The sequence below is a fragment of the Caretta caretta genome, chromosome 4 (assembly GCF_965140235.1).
Source record: "Caretta caretta isolate rCarCar2 chromosome 4, rCarCar1.hap1, whole genome shotgun sequence".
NCBI lineage: Eukaryota > Metazoa > Chordata > Testudines > Cheloniidae > Caretta > Caretta caretta.
In genome coordinates, this window is record NC_134209.1 from 153,931,658 (window position 1) to 153,944,849 (window position 13,192).

General features: G+C 50.2%; 1 protein-coding gene across 3 annotated transcripts in view; it reads left to right on the forward strand.

Moving 5' to 3' along the window:
- LOC125635193 (dedicator of cytokinesis protein 2-like) overlaps positions 1-13,192 on the forward strand; it is a 344,043-nt gene that overhangs the window by 62,350 nt on the left and 268,501 nt on the right. For all 3 annotated transcript variants that reach the window (XR_012668261.1, XM_048846557.2, XM_075128207.1), the window contains exons 12-16: positions 624-703; positions 2,303-2,428; positions 6,950-7,074; positions 9,827-9,925; positions 10,915-10,987. Coding sequence is in view for 2 of the 3 variants with exons in the window: in XM_048846557.2 (XP_048702514.2) it covers positions 624-703; positions 2,303-2,428; positions 6,950-7,074; positions 9,827-9,925; positions 10,915-10,987 (503 nt within the window). In the remaining variant the exon portion in view is untranslated. The remainder of the gene's footprint in view (positions 1-623; positions 704-2,302; positions 2,429-6,949; positions 7,075-9,826; positions 9,926-10,914; positions 10,988-13,192) is intronic.

A 13,192-nucleotide genomic window follows, 5' to 3' on the forward strand; every position in this document is an offset into this window, starting at 1 on the left:
GCTCCATCCCCACTACTTGGGAGTCTAACACAGTGCTTCTCAAACTTTTGTACTGGTGACCCCTTTACATAACAATCCTCTGCATGCGACCCCCCCCCCCTTATAAATTAAAAACATGTTTTATATATTTAACACCATTATAAATGCTGGAGGCAAAGCGGGGTTTGGGGTGGAGGCTGACAGCTCGCGACCCCCTCATGTAATAACCTCGTGACTGCCTAAGGGGTCCTGACCCCTAGTCTGAGAACCCCTGGTCTAATGTCAGCTGGATTCTGGTATGAAAGAACTGAGAGGGGGCCAGGGCGACTCTGCTCTTCATGCCCACTGTTGGAGGCATGAGAACATGCTGTGTGCATGTGCCATCAGAATGGGTGCTGACCAGGTATCTCTGGCTCAAGTGCACTGGGTGCACATACCGCTGCTGTGGAAGATATATGTGCACAACGTATCTCACAGAATCACACTTACTGTACAAGTAAACAAAGTAACCATTTCTGCACTCGCATGCTCCTGTTCCCAGATCCCTTTCTGCAGAGCGGGGAAGCATGGGAATTCCCCACAGTCCCCTTCCCTAGCTGGACGGAGCTGAGCCCCACTCCCTATGTGCTCTTGTTGTGTTTCAGGGTAGCTGCTGAGAATGATTTCCTTCACAACATGATAAAGAAAGCGGTGGAGGGGAAGGAAATCAACCACAAAGGACAAGGTAAGGGCCTTACGCCTCCTCCTCCCATAGCTGGGTGGCCTATCTATCCTATCAAGGTTTTATCCTGCTGCCCATCACCATACTATCTGAACACCTTCCACTTAAATCAGTTGTAACAGTGAAGTGCCCAGTGCAATGAATGGAGTCTCTGGCACTTCTCCTTTTACAGAGTAAAAAAAAATATATATTTTTTTTTAAAAGAGGTCTTTGAGAAAGCTGTTCAGTGGTGTAAGAATAGTGCAAGACTGCTCATGGGCCCACGAGGTTAGGGGGGCCTAACCAGATATAGCAATGCTCTGGCACTTCACCTGGCACATGGGGTTGCAATGCCACTCACTCAAATTTGACCCCACCACCGCTCCATTGGACAGAGGTGCAGCTGGGCCAAATGATGGAGGGGTGGTTGGGCTAAATTTGAGTGAATGGTGTTGCATCTTGGTGCACGAGGTCACAGCACCACTCAGGGTTGCCTCAACCGCACCTTCGTTATGACAGAGGAGAGGCTGGGCCAAACCTGAGTGGTGCTGAGACCCCATGTGCCCGGTTGCAATGCCGCTCGTCGTTCAGATTCAACCTGTGTTGTGTGAGTGCAGTGCAGATGATATAAGCAAGGGGAGTCACTGGGAGCTTGGATTGGGAGGAGACATCCTAGCCCAGGATAGGAGTGGGGCATCAGGGACAGGGTGGGGGAGGAGAGGGGCCAGCAAGAAGTTCATGGAGGCAGTGGGTAAAGGATTGGAGGTGGGGTAAGTGGGGTAGGTTGGGGGCTGTGATGATGTGGGTAAGCAAAATTGTAGATTTTGGAATTGGGAAGAGGAACCCTACCCTATTCCTGCATCAGGACCCTCTGGGGCTTTGTTATACCACTGAAGCCTGTCCACTGTACATGACTCTCAGACTTCATACACAAAGGCTTTGCAACATTTCCTAAATGGTCAGACTAATGATGCATCTGATCTTCTGTGGAATATTGTTCAATAGCTGGATCCCTTTGGCAGAAAATGCTTTGTCCCCAGTTCTCACATACTTTGTCCTGGCTTTGTGATCTGCTTTGTCTGACTGGGAAGGACTTGAGCACAGAATTGACGTGCTCACAGCAGACTGAGTGTGGAGAAGGTGGATAGCCAAATTCTGCACAAGATAGAACCTGCGTATCATTGTCACATTCAGCTTCTGATTATAGTAAACCAGCCTGGCGGAGACAAATGCATGGATCACTGTTGCAAAGTCCTTGTCTGGGAGGAAGGGACGAAGTTTCCTAATGAGCTGGAGGGAGAGAAGGCATTTTTGGAAATTGGTGCTACCAGGTCATCCAAGTTTAGTGAAGAGCCTAACAGGACCCCGAAACTTCATACCACTTGATAAGTGGGAGCTACACGCCTTCGATGGAGACAACTTTTCTGAGTTTAACACCATGGAAGCCACTTTCTAACATGGGGCCCTGAATAGCATGTCCTGAGACTGTGAAATGGACCTGTCTGTGCAGAGATGGGGATAGACATCTACACTGGGGTGTGGGCTGAGCATTTGGTTGAGCTACCCACTGGACTCTATTTGGTCAAAGTACATTCACATCCCTTTTCTCTCCTTCCTTTCCAGGGTTCTGGGTGTCTCTGAAAATGCTGTGGGGAGACCTGAATCAGGTGCGGAAAGATCATCCTCACTTGGTGGACCGCAGCACAGTTGTGGTCCGCAAGTTAGGCTTCCCAGAAATTATCATGCCAGGTGAGTGAAGAAGGCACCTCAGGCTAAGGTTAGTAAGTTTATCCTGATTCATCCTCAGCTACTGTCTCCCAAAGTCCTTGTGGCATTGGTCATTAATCCATGCTCCAGCTTTTAAGCAGTATCTTGGAGGAACCCTTTTAGTGTGCCAGCCCCTCAAGGGGACCCACTCTTCCTTAATGATAGGCCACACAGCCTCACCCCCTCTAAGACTGAGCCTCTGGCTTCCAGCACTCCTGCTTCTCACTGTGAGCACTGCTCAGCAAGTCCAGCTGAGATAGACTCTTGGCCACTCTTCAGAGATGCATGCACCCCAGCAAGTATTTGTAGGGACACCCAAACAGCATTTTCAAAACAGAGTAGGATTTATTAGTCAAGTGGACACAGTCCTTAGGTTAGCACAGAGACATAAAGGTTAAAGCATCATGCAGTCTGGTCAAGCCACAATTCACCAGCCAAGCTGTAGTGAACTCCATATTCAGCCTCTGTCTCTCTCTCTCTGATCTTCTTAGTGGGTCCCAGTAGAGAGCAGCAGCTTCTTCCAGAGCCACACTTTATTCGCTGGTTTCAGAGTAACAGCCGTGTTAGTCTGTATTCGCAAAAAGAAAAGGAGTACTTGTGGCACCTTAGAGACTAACCAATATATTTGAGCACAAACTTTCGTGAGCTACAGCTCACTTCATCGGATGAAGTGAGCTGTAGCTCACGAAAGCTTACGCTCAAATAAATTGGTTAGTCTCTAAGGTGCCACAAGTACTCCTTTTCTTTTTACTTTATGCCCTATTGATCACCTCTCAGTCCTTAGTTCTCCAGGCAGGGGCAGGCTGAGTTCACAATCCCTGCTGAGAGGCAGAGAAAAGCTCCTTTCTTTGGGTTGTTGAAAGCTAGGTGTCAGTGTTCTGGCCACTGGGGTTTTCCATTTTCTTCTCACATTTTCCACAGATATGGTTTGGCCTAGGCCAGTCCTTTTAATGACCCATTCAGTCTGCTCCAACAGCTAGGTGATACACACACCTACGTCTCAGAGTGATAGCTGTGTTAGTCTGTATCAGCAGAAAGAATGAGGAGTACTTGTGGCACCTTAGAGCAGGGGTGGGCAAACTTTTTGGCCCAAGGGCCACGTCGGGGTGTGAAACTGTATGGAGGGCCAGGTAGGGAAGGCTGGCCCCCACCCCCTATCCGCTCCCTCCCACTTCCTGCCCCCTGACTGCCCCCCCGCAGAACCACCAACCCATTCAACCCCCTCTGCTCCTTGTCCCAGGACTTCCCACCCCAAACCTGCACCCACCCGCTCCCTGTCCTCTGACTGCCCCCTGGCCCCTATTCCCCCCCCTGGCCCCCTGACTGGCCCCCCAGGACTCCCACGCCCTATCCAACCCCCCTGTTCCCCGACCTCTGACTGCCCCGCCCCAGAACCTCTGCCCCATCCAACCGCTCCCTGTCCCTGACTGCCCCCCGGGATCCCCTACCCAACGTCTGCACCACTGTGCACATGCCGCCACCGTCCCATTACCATGCTGCTCAGAGCGGCAGGAGCTCGCTGCTGCCCACGCGGTGGCATGGCTGCAGGGGAGGGGGGACAGCAGGGGAGGGGCCAGGGGCTAGCCTCCCCAGCTGGGAACTCAAAGGCTGGGCCGGATGTGGCCCGCGGGCCGTAGTTTGCCCACCTCTGCCTTAGAGGCTAACAAATTTATTTAAGCATAAGCTTTCGTGGGCTAAAGCCCACTTCCTCAGATGGCATGCAGTGGCATGCATATATACAGAGCATGCAGTGGAAAATACAGTAGGAAGATATTCCTACTGTATTTCCCACTGCATGCACCTGAGGAAGTGGGCTTTAGCCCACGAAACCTTATGCTTTGTGTATATATATATATATACACACACACAGAGAGAACATGAAAAAATGGGGGTTGCCATACCAACTCTTAATGAGACCAATCGATTAAAGTGGGCTATTATCAGCAGGAGAAAAAAATGTTTTTTTGTAGTGATAATCAGGATAGCCAATTTCAAACAGTTGACAAGAAGGTGAGAATAACAGTAGGGGGAAAACTAGCATGGGGAAATAGTTTTTAGTTAGTGTATAGACTCATCCACTCCCAGTCTTTATTCAAGCCTAATTTAATGGTGTCCAGTTTGCAGATTAATTCCAGTTCTGCTGTTTCTCATTGGAGGCTGTTTTTGAAGTTTTTTTGTTGAATAATTACGACTTTTAGGTCTGTAATGGAGTGTCCAGGGAGGTTGAAGTGTTCTCTGACTGGTTTTTGAATGTTAGAATTCTTGACGTCTGATTTGTGTCCATTTATTCTTTTGCATAGAAACTGTCCGGTTTGGCCGATGTACATGGCAGAGGGGCATTGCTGGCACATGATGGCATAGATCACATTGGTAGATGTGCAGGTGAACGAGCCTCTGATAGTGTGGCTGATGTGATTAGGTTCTATGATGGTGTCCCTTGAATAGATATGTGGACACAGTTGGCAACAGGCTTTGTTGCAAGGATAGGTTCCTGGGTTAGTGTTTTTGTTGTGTGGTGTGTGGTTGCTGGTGAGTATTTGCTTCAGGTTGGGGAGCTGTCTGTAAGCGAGGACTGGCCTGTCTCCCAAGAATCTGTGAGAGTGAGGGATCGTCTTAGTCTGCCCTGAGAGCAAGCTTAATCATTCCCCCGCCCCTCCAGCCCCACTTCCCCAGGTAACAATGCAAAGCATAGGGGAAACTGAGGCACACATGGACATCATAAAAATATTACAAAAAATTCCCACTTCATCATCACAACATCCTCCTGGATTTGCCTCCCCAGAGCAAGGACTTTTGCCTACCACCTGCATGGGGGAGCAGGATCAATAGCCTGACTCTTTGTTCATCTAGTGCGCCTGTGTTACAGATCTGGTCAGGCTCTCTCTGCTGGCCACCCACCATATTCTTGGGAGGGGAATCCCATCTCTTGGATCCTCAAGTGTTTTAAGCTTTCAGAGTGTGACAGAGCCCAGGCACTATGCCAGTCTTGGGGGTTCCTAGGCAAACTCTGAGAGTGCAAACCCTCTGTCTAGCACTCCCTCAAAAGCTGTGACCACATGGTCCAGCAGCCTAGCCCTCTGAAACCAGTGTTGATTCCTGCTGCCCTGTAGCTTAAACACATCCTCTCTCAGAATCCTACTGAAAACACCCTCTCTCAGAATCCCCCCAAAGACATGAGCCTTCTGGGTTACAGTTTAATTCTCTCAGGGCCATGTGGTAAGCATAGCATATAACACCTACAGCCAGACTTCACACAGGTTCTAACACACAGATGGTCTTTATGTAATCATATGAGAAATATATAGGTCCATACAAAAATAATAAACCCTACATGCATTCCCCTGCCTTAGTTTCCACACCACTCCAGAGCATTCTTTGGGTTGGGGACCAAAATCCTTCTGCTCCAGTGCATGGCTTGTCATAAAAAAAGAGTCTTCTTCTCTAGGTTATCATACCTCTTTTGACCTTGGCTAGTCCATGGCCTGTCTTCCTTCTGCCCAGGCTTCCTGTGCGTTTCTCTCTAAGTTCCTGTTTATATGCCTCCCCACCCTACACCTCACTTTGTTCTGCCTTTTAGTAAATGTCCACCCTCTACTTCTCCCCTCCCTTCAGAGAGGTAAGGTAAAACTGGTTTCCCCCAGGATGTAGTTACTTTTTAGCATAACAGTTGTGTGGTTGTACAGACAGATCCCCCAAATCATTGCAATCTGTCACTGCAGTGTTTGGGTGCTATCAGTGTGTGTGTGTGTGTGTGTGTGTGTGTGTGTGAGAGAGAGAGAGAGAGAGAGAGTGTGAATGGGGGATGCCTTATTCCCCTTTCTTCTCAGATGGAAGTTGGGTTCCTCCAAAGCATCCCAACACCTGCTAGACTGAACAGGCAACTGAAGTGGGATTTGCCAAATGGAAGAGAAGCCAGATCAGATCATGACTGGCAGTTACTGCAGTGGAACCAGAATTACTCTTCATGGGCCTACTGCTGCTAGCCCTTTAACATTTGAAAGGCCTTCATCTTGGACACCCCAGAAGCACTGGGTATGCACAACGCAGAGGTTATTCTGATTCCTGCAGTTGAAGAATGGCCAAGCAGGTGGAGAGGGGAAATCAGACTGCCTGTCCTTATAGAGAGACCTACACTAGGAATTTGAGTGCGGCTGGCCTGCCAGCCACTCCTCTATTAAAAGGGGTAGGTGTAAGGGAGGAAATGAAGGGACCATATCAAAACACTAGTAAATGTGTAGTAGGAAGCCATTTTTGCTGGTCTCAATGACTGGGAGTGGGCTGGGCGGGACTTAGTGGGGCTTCTTGGCTCTAAATTTGAGGAATCTGTGGAACTGTAGAGGGTGTGTGTGTGTGTGTGTGTTTTCATTTTAACCAAAGCATTGGCCCATCCCTATGAATAGTCCTGTGTGCTTTGAGGTAGGAGAGCATTGAAGGCTCCTGGGGCCACTGGTAGCAGCTCAGGCCTGACCTCACTGCAACCTCGCTGTGTGTGGCTCTCCCCAGGGGACATCAGGAACGACATTTACCTCACATTGGTGCAGGGTGAGTTTGACAAGGGGAACAAGAAGACGCAGAAGAACGTGGAGGTGACAGTGTGTGTCTGTGATGAGACTGGGAGCGTGATGCAGGTGAGTGTGCCCCATACTGGCTGTAGAGTAGTGAGAGCCATGTGGTAGTGGGTGCAGGGAAAGGGGAAAACCCAAATCTTGTGGGATTAAATCTGACTGTGCCAGCGCTACTTGACTCCTCCCTCCTTTGGAGATGACTCAGGAGGTGCCAGGCATCCTTGGGTTAACTCCAGGGACTTCAGAAGTGCAATGTGGAACCAAGCCAATGGGAAAGTGCTGGATCTGGATCTGAACTACACAGACCAGGCACACAGACCTGTCTGGAAGCAGTTTTGCAGTAGTGCTCAGAGGCAATTACCACCTAGAAAGTCTTTGCCAGCTCCTTCACTGTAGGTGGTTGGGGTGTTCTTGGCAGATCACTCCTGAGGGGACTGAGGCTCTTGAAATGGACCTTCAAAATGGGCTTTGCCTCTAAATTTGAATCCATCCTGCATTGTCAAACATTGCTTAGAACAGGAACCAGGCTCTGCCATCACTGTCTGTCTTGAGCTACTCTTTGCATATTCTCTGTGTTGTTAAGTCCCATGCGTTTTCCCTCTCTAAGAACTGTTTGACAGAGGGATTCTTTTGATTGGTCCCCTTTATATGGTCCTTCAGTGGCCCAATGACATACCTTCCATGGCAGATGCTTTGGTTTCATTCTTAACACACCTCAGATATTTCCAGCTTCATTTCTGAATAACTTTGGCGTTAAGGGGTTGCTGAACTTTCTGAAAAATCTCAGCATTTGTTTATAAATTCAATCCATCTGATACCTAGTATTTTCCAGAGGCATTTGCTTTTGGAGGCATTTTAGACATCTGTCTGTACCTTTAGTGGGTTTCCAGCTTTCACATCCATATGTTAAAATGGAAATAATATTTGAGTTGAAGATTTGTAGTTTGGTCTTTATATTGTAGATTTTTGATGACTAAATCCTGTTTTAAGCTGGTGAATGCAGCTGGTGCCTTGCTAATTCACCTCTAAAACTAGAGCCAAAAAGGCTGTGAGAAGGGAAAGAGGAGAATCAGCTTCTTGTAGGGCTTGTCAGAGCCATTCAAGGCCCTCCAGCCTGTCCTCAGATGCTCCTTGGATGTGCATGGTCCTATCCCCACAACATGTGTGTTAGAGACTCCAAATGCCAGAGCAGAGGGAGAGGCTTTGGGTGCTGCAGAAGTGAAATGTGGCTTGGCAGCTCCAGGAAAGGCTCATTTAGGAGAGGAGCACAAGGAAGTGCACAGGTAAGGGAAGGAGATTGTGCTTGCTCAGGCCAAGCCCTGGAGTTGCTCCTGACAGTACATTGACTCTTGTCCTTACTCATTCCCCAGACGTTTGCTTTTATTTCTAATTAAACTCTCAGCTGATACATTGGATGTAGGCTTGTTAATAATCCAGAGATACAATCTCTTCTCCCACCCCAGTCTCTCTATCTGTGATAATGATTTTCCCATGTTACAAGACTTGAATCTTGAAAGCTCTCTGGAGGGTCGTTTAGAAGACCTTGGAAGACTGGAGCCAGGTCTGCAGTTAGAGAGGGCATTCCAGCCTAGCAGGGCAGCTTCACTGTAGCCCCATTCACTCTCAGCTGTGGGGCTCTGTCATGGTGTGTATCACTCACCAGTGGACTGGTGCCTCCTCCTTGTCATTCTGGGGATTAGCTCGAGGCAGACTTCCCCATCTGCAGTCTGCACCCCATTCCTCCTTCCCTGCAGCCTCTCTCGCAAGTGTCAGGAACTGCCGCGTCCTCTTTGAGGCTTGGCCCTCTGACTGTGTCATTATCCATGTTCCCCCTTCCGGGAAGGTTTAGCTCCTCAGTAGTCCAGCCACTTCCCCAGTGGTATCTGCAGTCAGTTGTCCTGCCACTTCCCCAGTGGTGAATGGGGAGGACCCAGGCCCCCCCACTACTCCAGATCCCAGCCCAGGGATCCTCTGAACTGCAGTCCCGTACTGCATTCCTTTGCCATTACTATCACTGCAATTCCCCGGGCCGCTTCCCCAGGACCACAGCACCCTCCTCAGTCTCAGCAGCCTGGCTGGAGCGCCTTCTCTTTTCCCCGGGTTCCTGCCTACACTGCTCTGTCCAAGGTGCTACAGGGTTGCAGCCTACTTGAGGCACAGCCTACTCAAGGCACAGTCTTCCCTCCTCAAGCTCCAGGGAGCCACTGATGCTTCTCTGCCCGGCTCTTCTTATATGGGCCTGCTGGGCCCTGATTTGCTGCTCCTCACAGCCCCTTTCCTTTTGGCTGCTTTCTGCACAGCCTCCCTAGGGCTCTATTAACCCCTTACTAGTTAGTGTGGGATGGATGCCCCATCACAGGCTCTCACTGGGAAGTGTGGCCCAGGACAGGCAATGGTAATTCAGTGCAGAGTGGCACAGCTATAACAAGGACTATGCGTGCCAGGCTGACAGAACAGTGAGGGCAGTGGGGCTGCCTGTTTGTGCAGGATTGCACAGCCGGTGGGTGGGAAGGAGACCATGCTGTGGGTGGGCAGTTAGAAGCCATCAGATGGGATGCTAAAGGCTAGAATGGGCTGGCAGTCATGGAGCTTAGCATGCTATGACAGGTTGGTGCAGCCAGGGGAATGGGGTACGATAGGCTGGAGCTGGTTGGCCTATTGGTCAGCATGCAGTATTTCTGTTCTTAATGGTTGATTTCCATATCTGTGGCAGAAATGCTGCAGCTCTGAATTGCTTGGATGCAGGAAAACTGTTTGCCTAGTAATCATAAAAGCTCATCACTAATTGACTCTCCCCTGGCTGTCCACTTCCCAGAATGTGATTTTCCCGGGTGCTGGTGACAAGCCTTCAAGTGAATATTGTTCTGTGGTCTATTACCAGCAGCGGCAACAGCGGTGGATGGAGACAATGAAGGTCTGTTTGAACTTCCCCATGCTTTGGAGGTGGTTGGGGAGGGGATCAGCTGTGATTGGGATCTTGGATATGAAACCTGCAACCTGAGCTGGCTGGTACCAGGTGTGCGGTCTGCTCTGACCAGACTCTGCCTGTCTCCTCCTGACTCACACAGAGGCTAGGCAGAGCTGTGAAGAACATCCGACTGCTAAAAATTACAAGTTCTCATATTTCTCTTGTGCAAGGAGAATGAACAGCCTGAGGGAGTCTCCTCTGCCCAGAGAAATCCCTCCCCAATGAGCAAAGTTCACAGCATCCCATGCAAACAGAGGAGGGAAGAGGTCAGCTCTGAGACTGAATATTGCTTAATGATCCACTGTATGGAGAACAGGGGTGATCATACAGCTCAGTCCATAGAGGGAGCTGTGACACAAGAGCAAATCCCACATTCATAGAGACAAACATCCATTGTGTCCGTGGGAGCTCCTTTTCTCAAGGCCCTGAAGTCTTGAGAGCGAGGGGAGTAACAGAAGCTGCATAGATCAGCTCTGCACTCCATAGGCAATTCCACAGCACTGACTGAACTCCCTATGTCTTGCCCCAGCCTGCTGTCCTCAGTGAAACCTGGCTTGCATTCTCTAGGAATTCAGCCCCACTCATGAATGGGGGTATGGCTACATATCGTTATAGGTGGATATGCACACAGGCATACAGATTTACACAAAGATGCCAGGGTACCTCCATATGCACGTGTGGACATGCATGCACAGACACATCCAGATATGGACACAGGCACACACATGTATGCACAGCCGCGCGCACACAGATGGACGTGCACAGACAGACACATGTTCAGATCTCTACACTTTACTAGTTAAAAGCAGAGTGGGGTTCTGGATTGAGCATCTTAATCCATGGTTGACCTTTGGCTCTATCAAAGCTTAGGTCCTCTGATGCACCTATGACTGGGCCTATTCCCTCCTGTGCTAATGCTGACTCTTCTCTCCTAGATTGCTGTTCCCATTGAGGATGTCCACAGGACCCATCTGAGATTCACCTTCAGGCACCGCTCTTCCAGTGACTGTAAGTTTTCCTTCTGCTTCTAATCTTGTTCTGTTAGTGGTCCAGGCAAGGGCTAGGGCCTCTCCTCTAGAGTCAGTCTGCAAGACTGAAAAAATCATATGGTAGCACAGAGTGGGCAGTAGCACGTGGTTTTTCGCTGGGACAGCTTTGCAAGGCTTCCCAGCTGCAGGGAGGAAGTACTGCAACTGCTATGCAGCCCCCAACTGCTTCTGTGTGGCCTGACCTGTCCCTCCTCCACAGTGATTCTCGTCCTCAGAGTTCTTTGACTAGATGCAGCTGTGTATTCCACGCAGGTGTGCACATGCACAGTGCTCCAGAGCTGGAGAATTTTGCTTAGCAGTACTCATGGGGCTGGGGCAGCATTCATGCCTTGTGACTGTTGCCCCTCCTCTGGCTATATGAGGCGGCAGTGGTCTGACTCCCCTCCGTTCCTTCTCACTGCTCATGGCTGGAGTCCGAGCCCTGTGTGGTTTTCACCTCACAATCCCTTCTCAGTTACTGAGAGTTTTCTATGTATATAGTTTTCATAGTTGTATAGCTAGTTAGTACCCTTGTTAGTATTAGTAAGTCAGTTGTCCTGGATAATGCCCTCACCAGGGTTCAAACACTGTCCATTGTGTGTGTGGAGGGAAATGCGGGGGGGGCGATACCCATTAGTGATCCCCCCACAAGGTGTTTGCTCTGTTTGGGTGAGAGTTTGATTTGTAAATCGTTCTAGAAGGACTCAGGTGGCTAGAGACCTTTGCCTGAAGCAGCACCTCCTCAAGCAGGCCGTGAGGACTGTTTCCGTACCGAGGCTTGAATCAGATCAGCAGTCGCCCTCAGGTTCAGTTCCATGCTCCAGGGCTAGTGTCTCTCCCAGGAGACAGGGGAGCCATTCGCCTCCTCAAGTGCACTGAAGAAAAGATCTCATATGACCAATCGGTACCACTCCAGGTCTTGTGGAGATTCTTCCTCTTCCTCTAAGAGGAGTATGGACCGGCCTCATGCTACTTCCGGCATGTCGGATGGAGCAGGTCCTTCAAATCGCGGCCTGGTGCTGCCTAGAGAGGTGCACGCACCTGTGCTGTTGGCTCTGGTTCCAGCCCTGGGAGGTCTGTTGAGTCTGGCACTGACGACAATGATGCCAGCTCCAGCTCTCTCCATGCCAGTGGCTTACCAGTTGGCAGCAGATCTACTCTGTCTGTTGGTTCTGGACTCCTCGGCACGGACATGGTCTTGGTGGAAGATCCCATTTTTGATGCCGGCTCTGTCTGCTGCCTCAGCACTGCTGCTGACCTCAGTACTGGCACGGCTCCCGGCACCGGATGCAACTATGATGCGTTTGGCTCTGGTCTCATCATCGGCACCAGGACCTCTTTCTTGCTGGGTAGCAAATGAGTTGGACCAATTGCTTGTGCCATCGGAGCTAGCTCCACCACTGTCCCCAGAGACCTGGGGCTTCTCAGGATCCAAGTCAGGGTCCTCCTCCCACTCATCATCACCTGATATGTGTTGAGGACCATTCTCAGAGCAACAGTGCTATTGAGACTGGTAGTCAGGACAGGGGCCCCTGGCCTGAGGCCTACTGGCCACCAATGCCCTACCTGTATCCCCAGTGGCCTCACTGGACTCTATGGGATGCTCCGTGGTCTTGGAAGTCACACTCCTCATCCTGTTCCAGAGCAAGATCACTGGGCACATCGGTGGCTGCGGTTGTGGATCCACTGCAAGCTGAGGCATCGGTTTGCTTCCCCTCTCGGGGCCCCTGAAGTTGTTCCACCCAGGTCCAACAATTCAGGGGCAGGACCCATCCCTATCACAGCTGCCCACTTCATCGTTATCCCCTGACAATTCAGTGTTACCAGGCTCCTCTTCTACCTTGGTGCCTGAGGATTTCAAGGCCTACCAGGACCTTCTGTAGCATGTGGCTGCAACCTTGGGCAGAGTTTCTGAAGGAAAATACTTACAAACTACTGGTGTGATAAAGTTCCTCCTCTGCCTTGGTTGGTCCTGCGTTTATTGGTGGATTTGTTTGCCTTAATCTACTTAATCCGGGACTAATATATCTGCCTTCTATCACTCTTCTGTATCCACTGACTCCCTTGACACCTTCGAGGAGCGGTGGGCGCTGTCCGGGGTTCTCTGCTCGGTGTCCCCGTCCGGTTCCCTCCGTCTGACCCTTTGATTGAGGGGAAGAGCGAGAGACGCCAGCCCCAGCCTTTG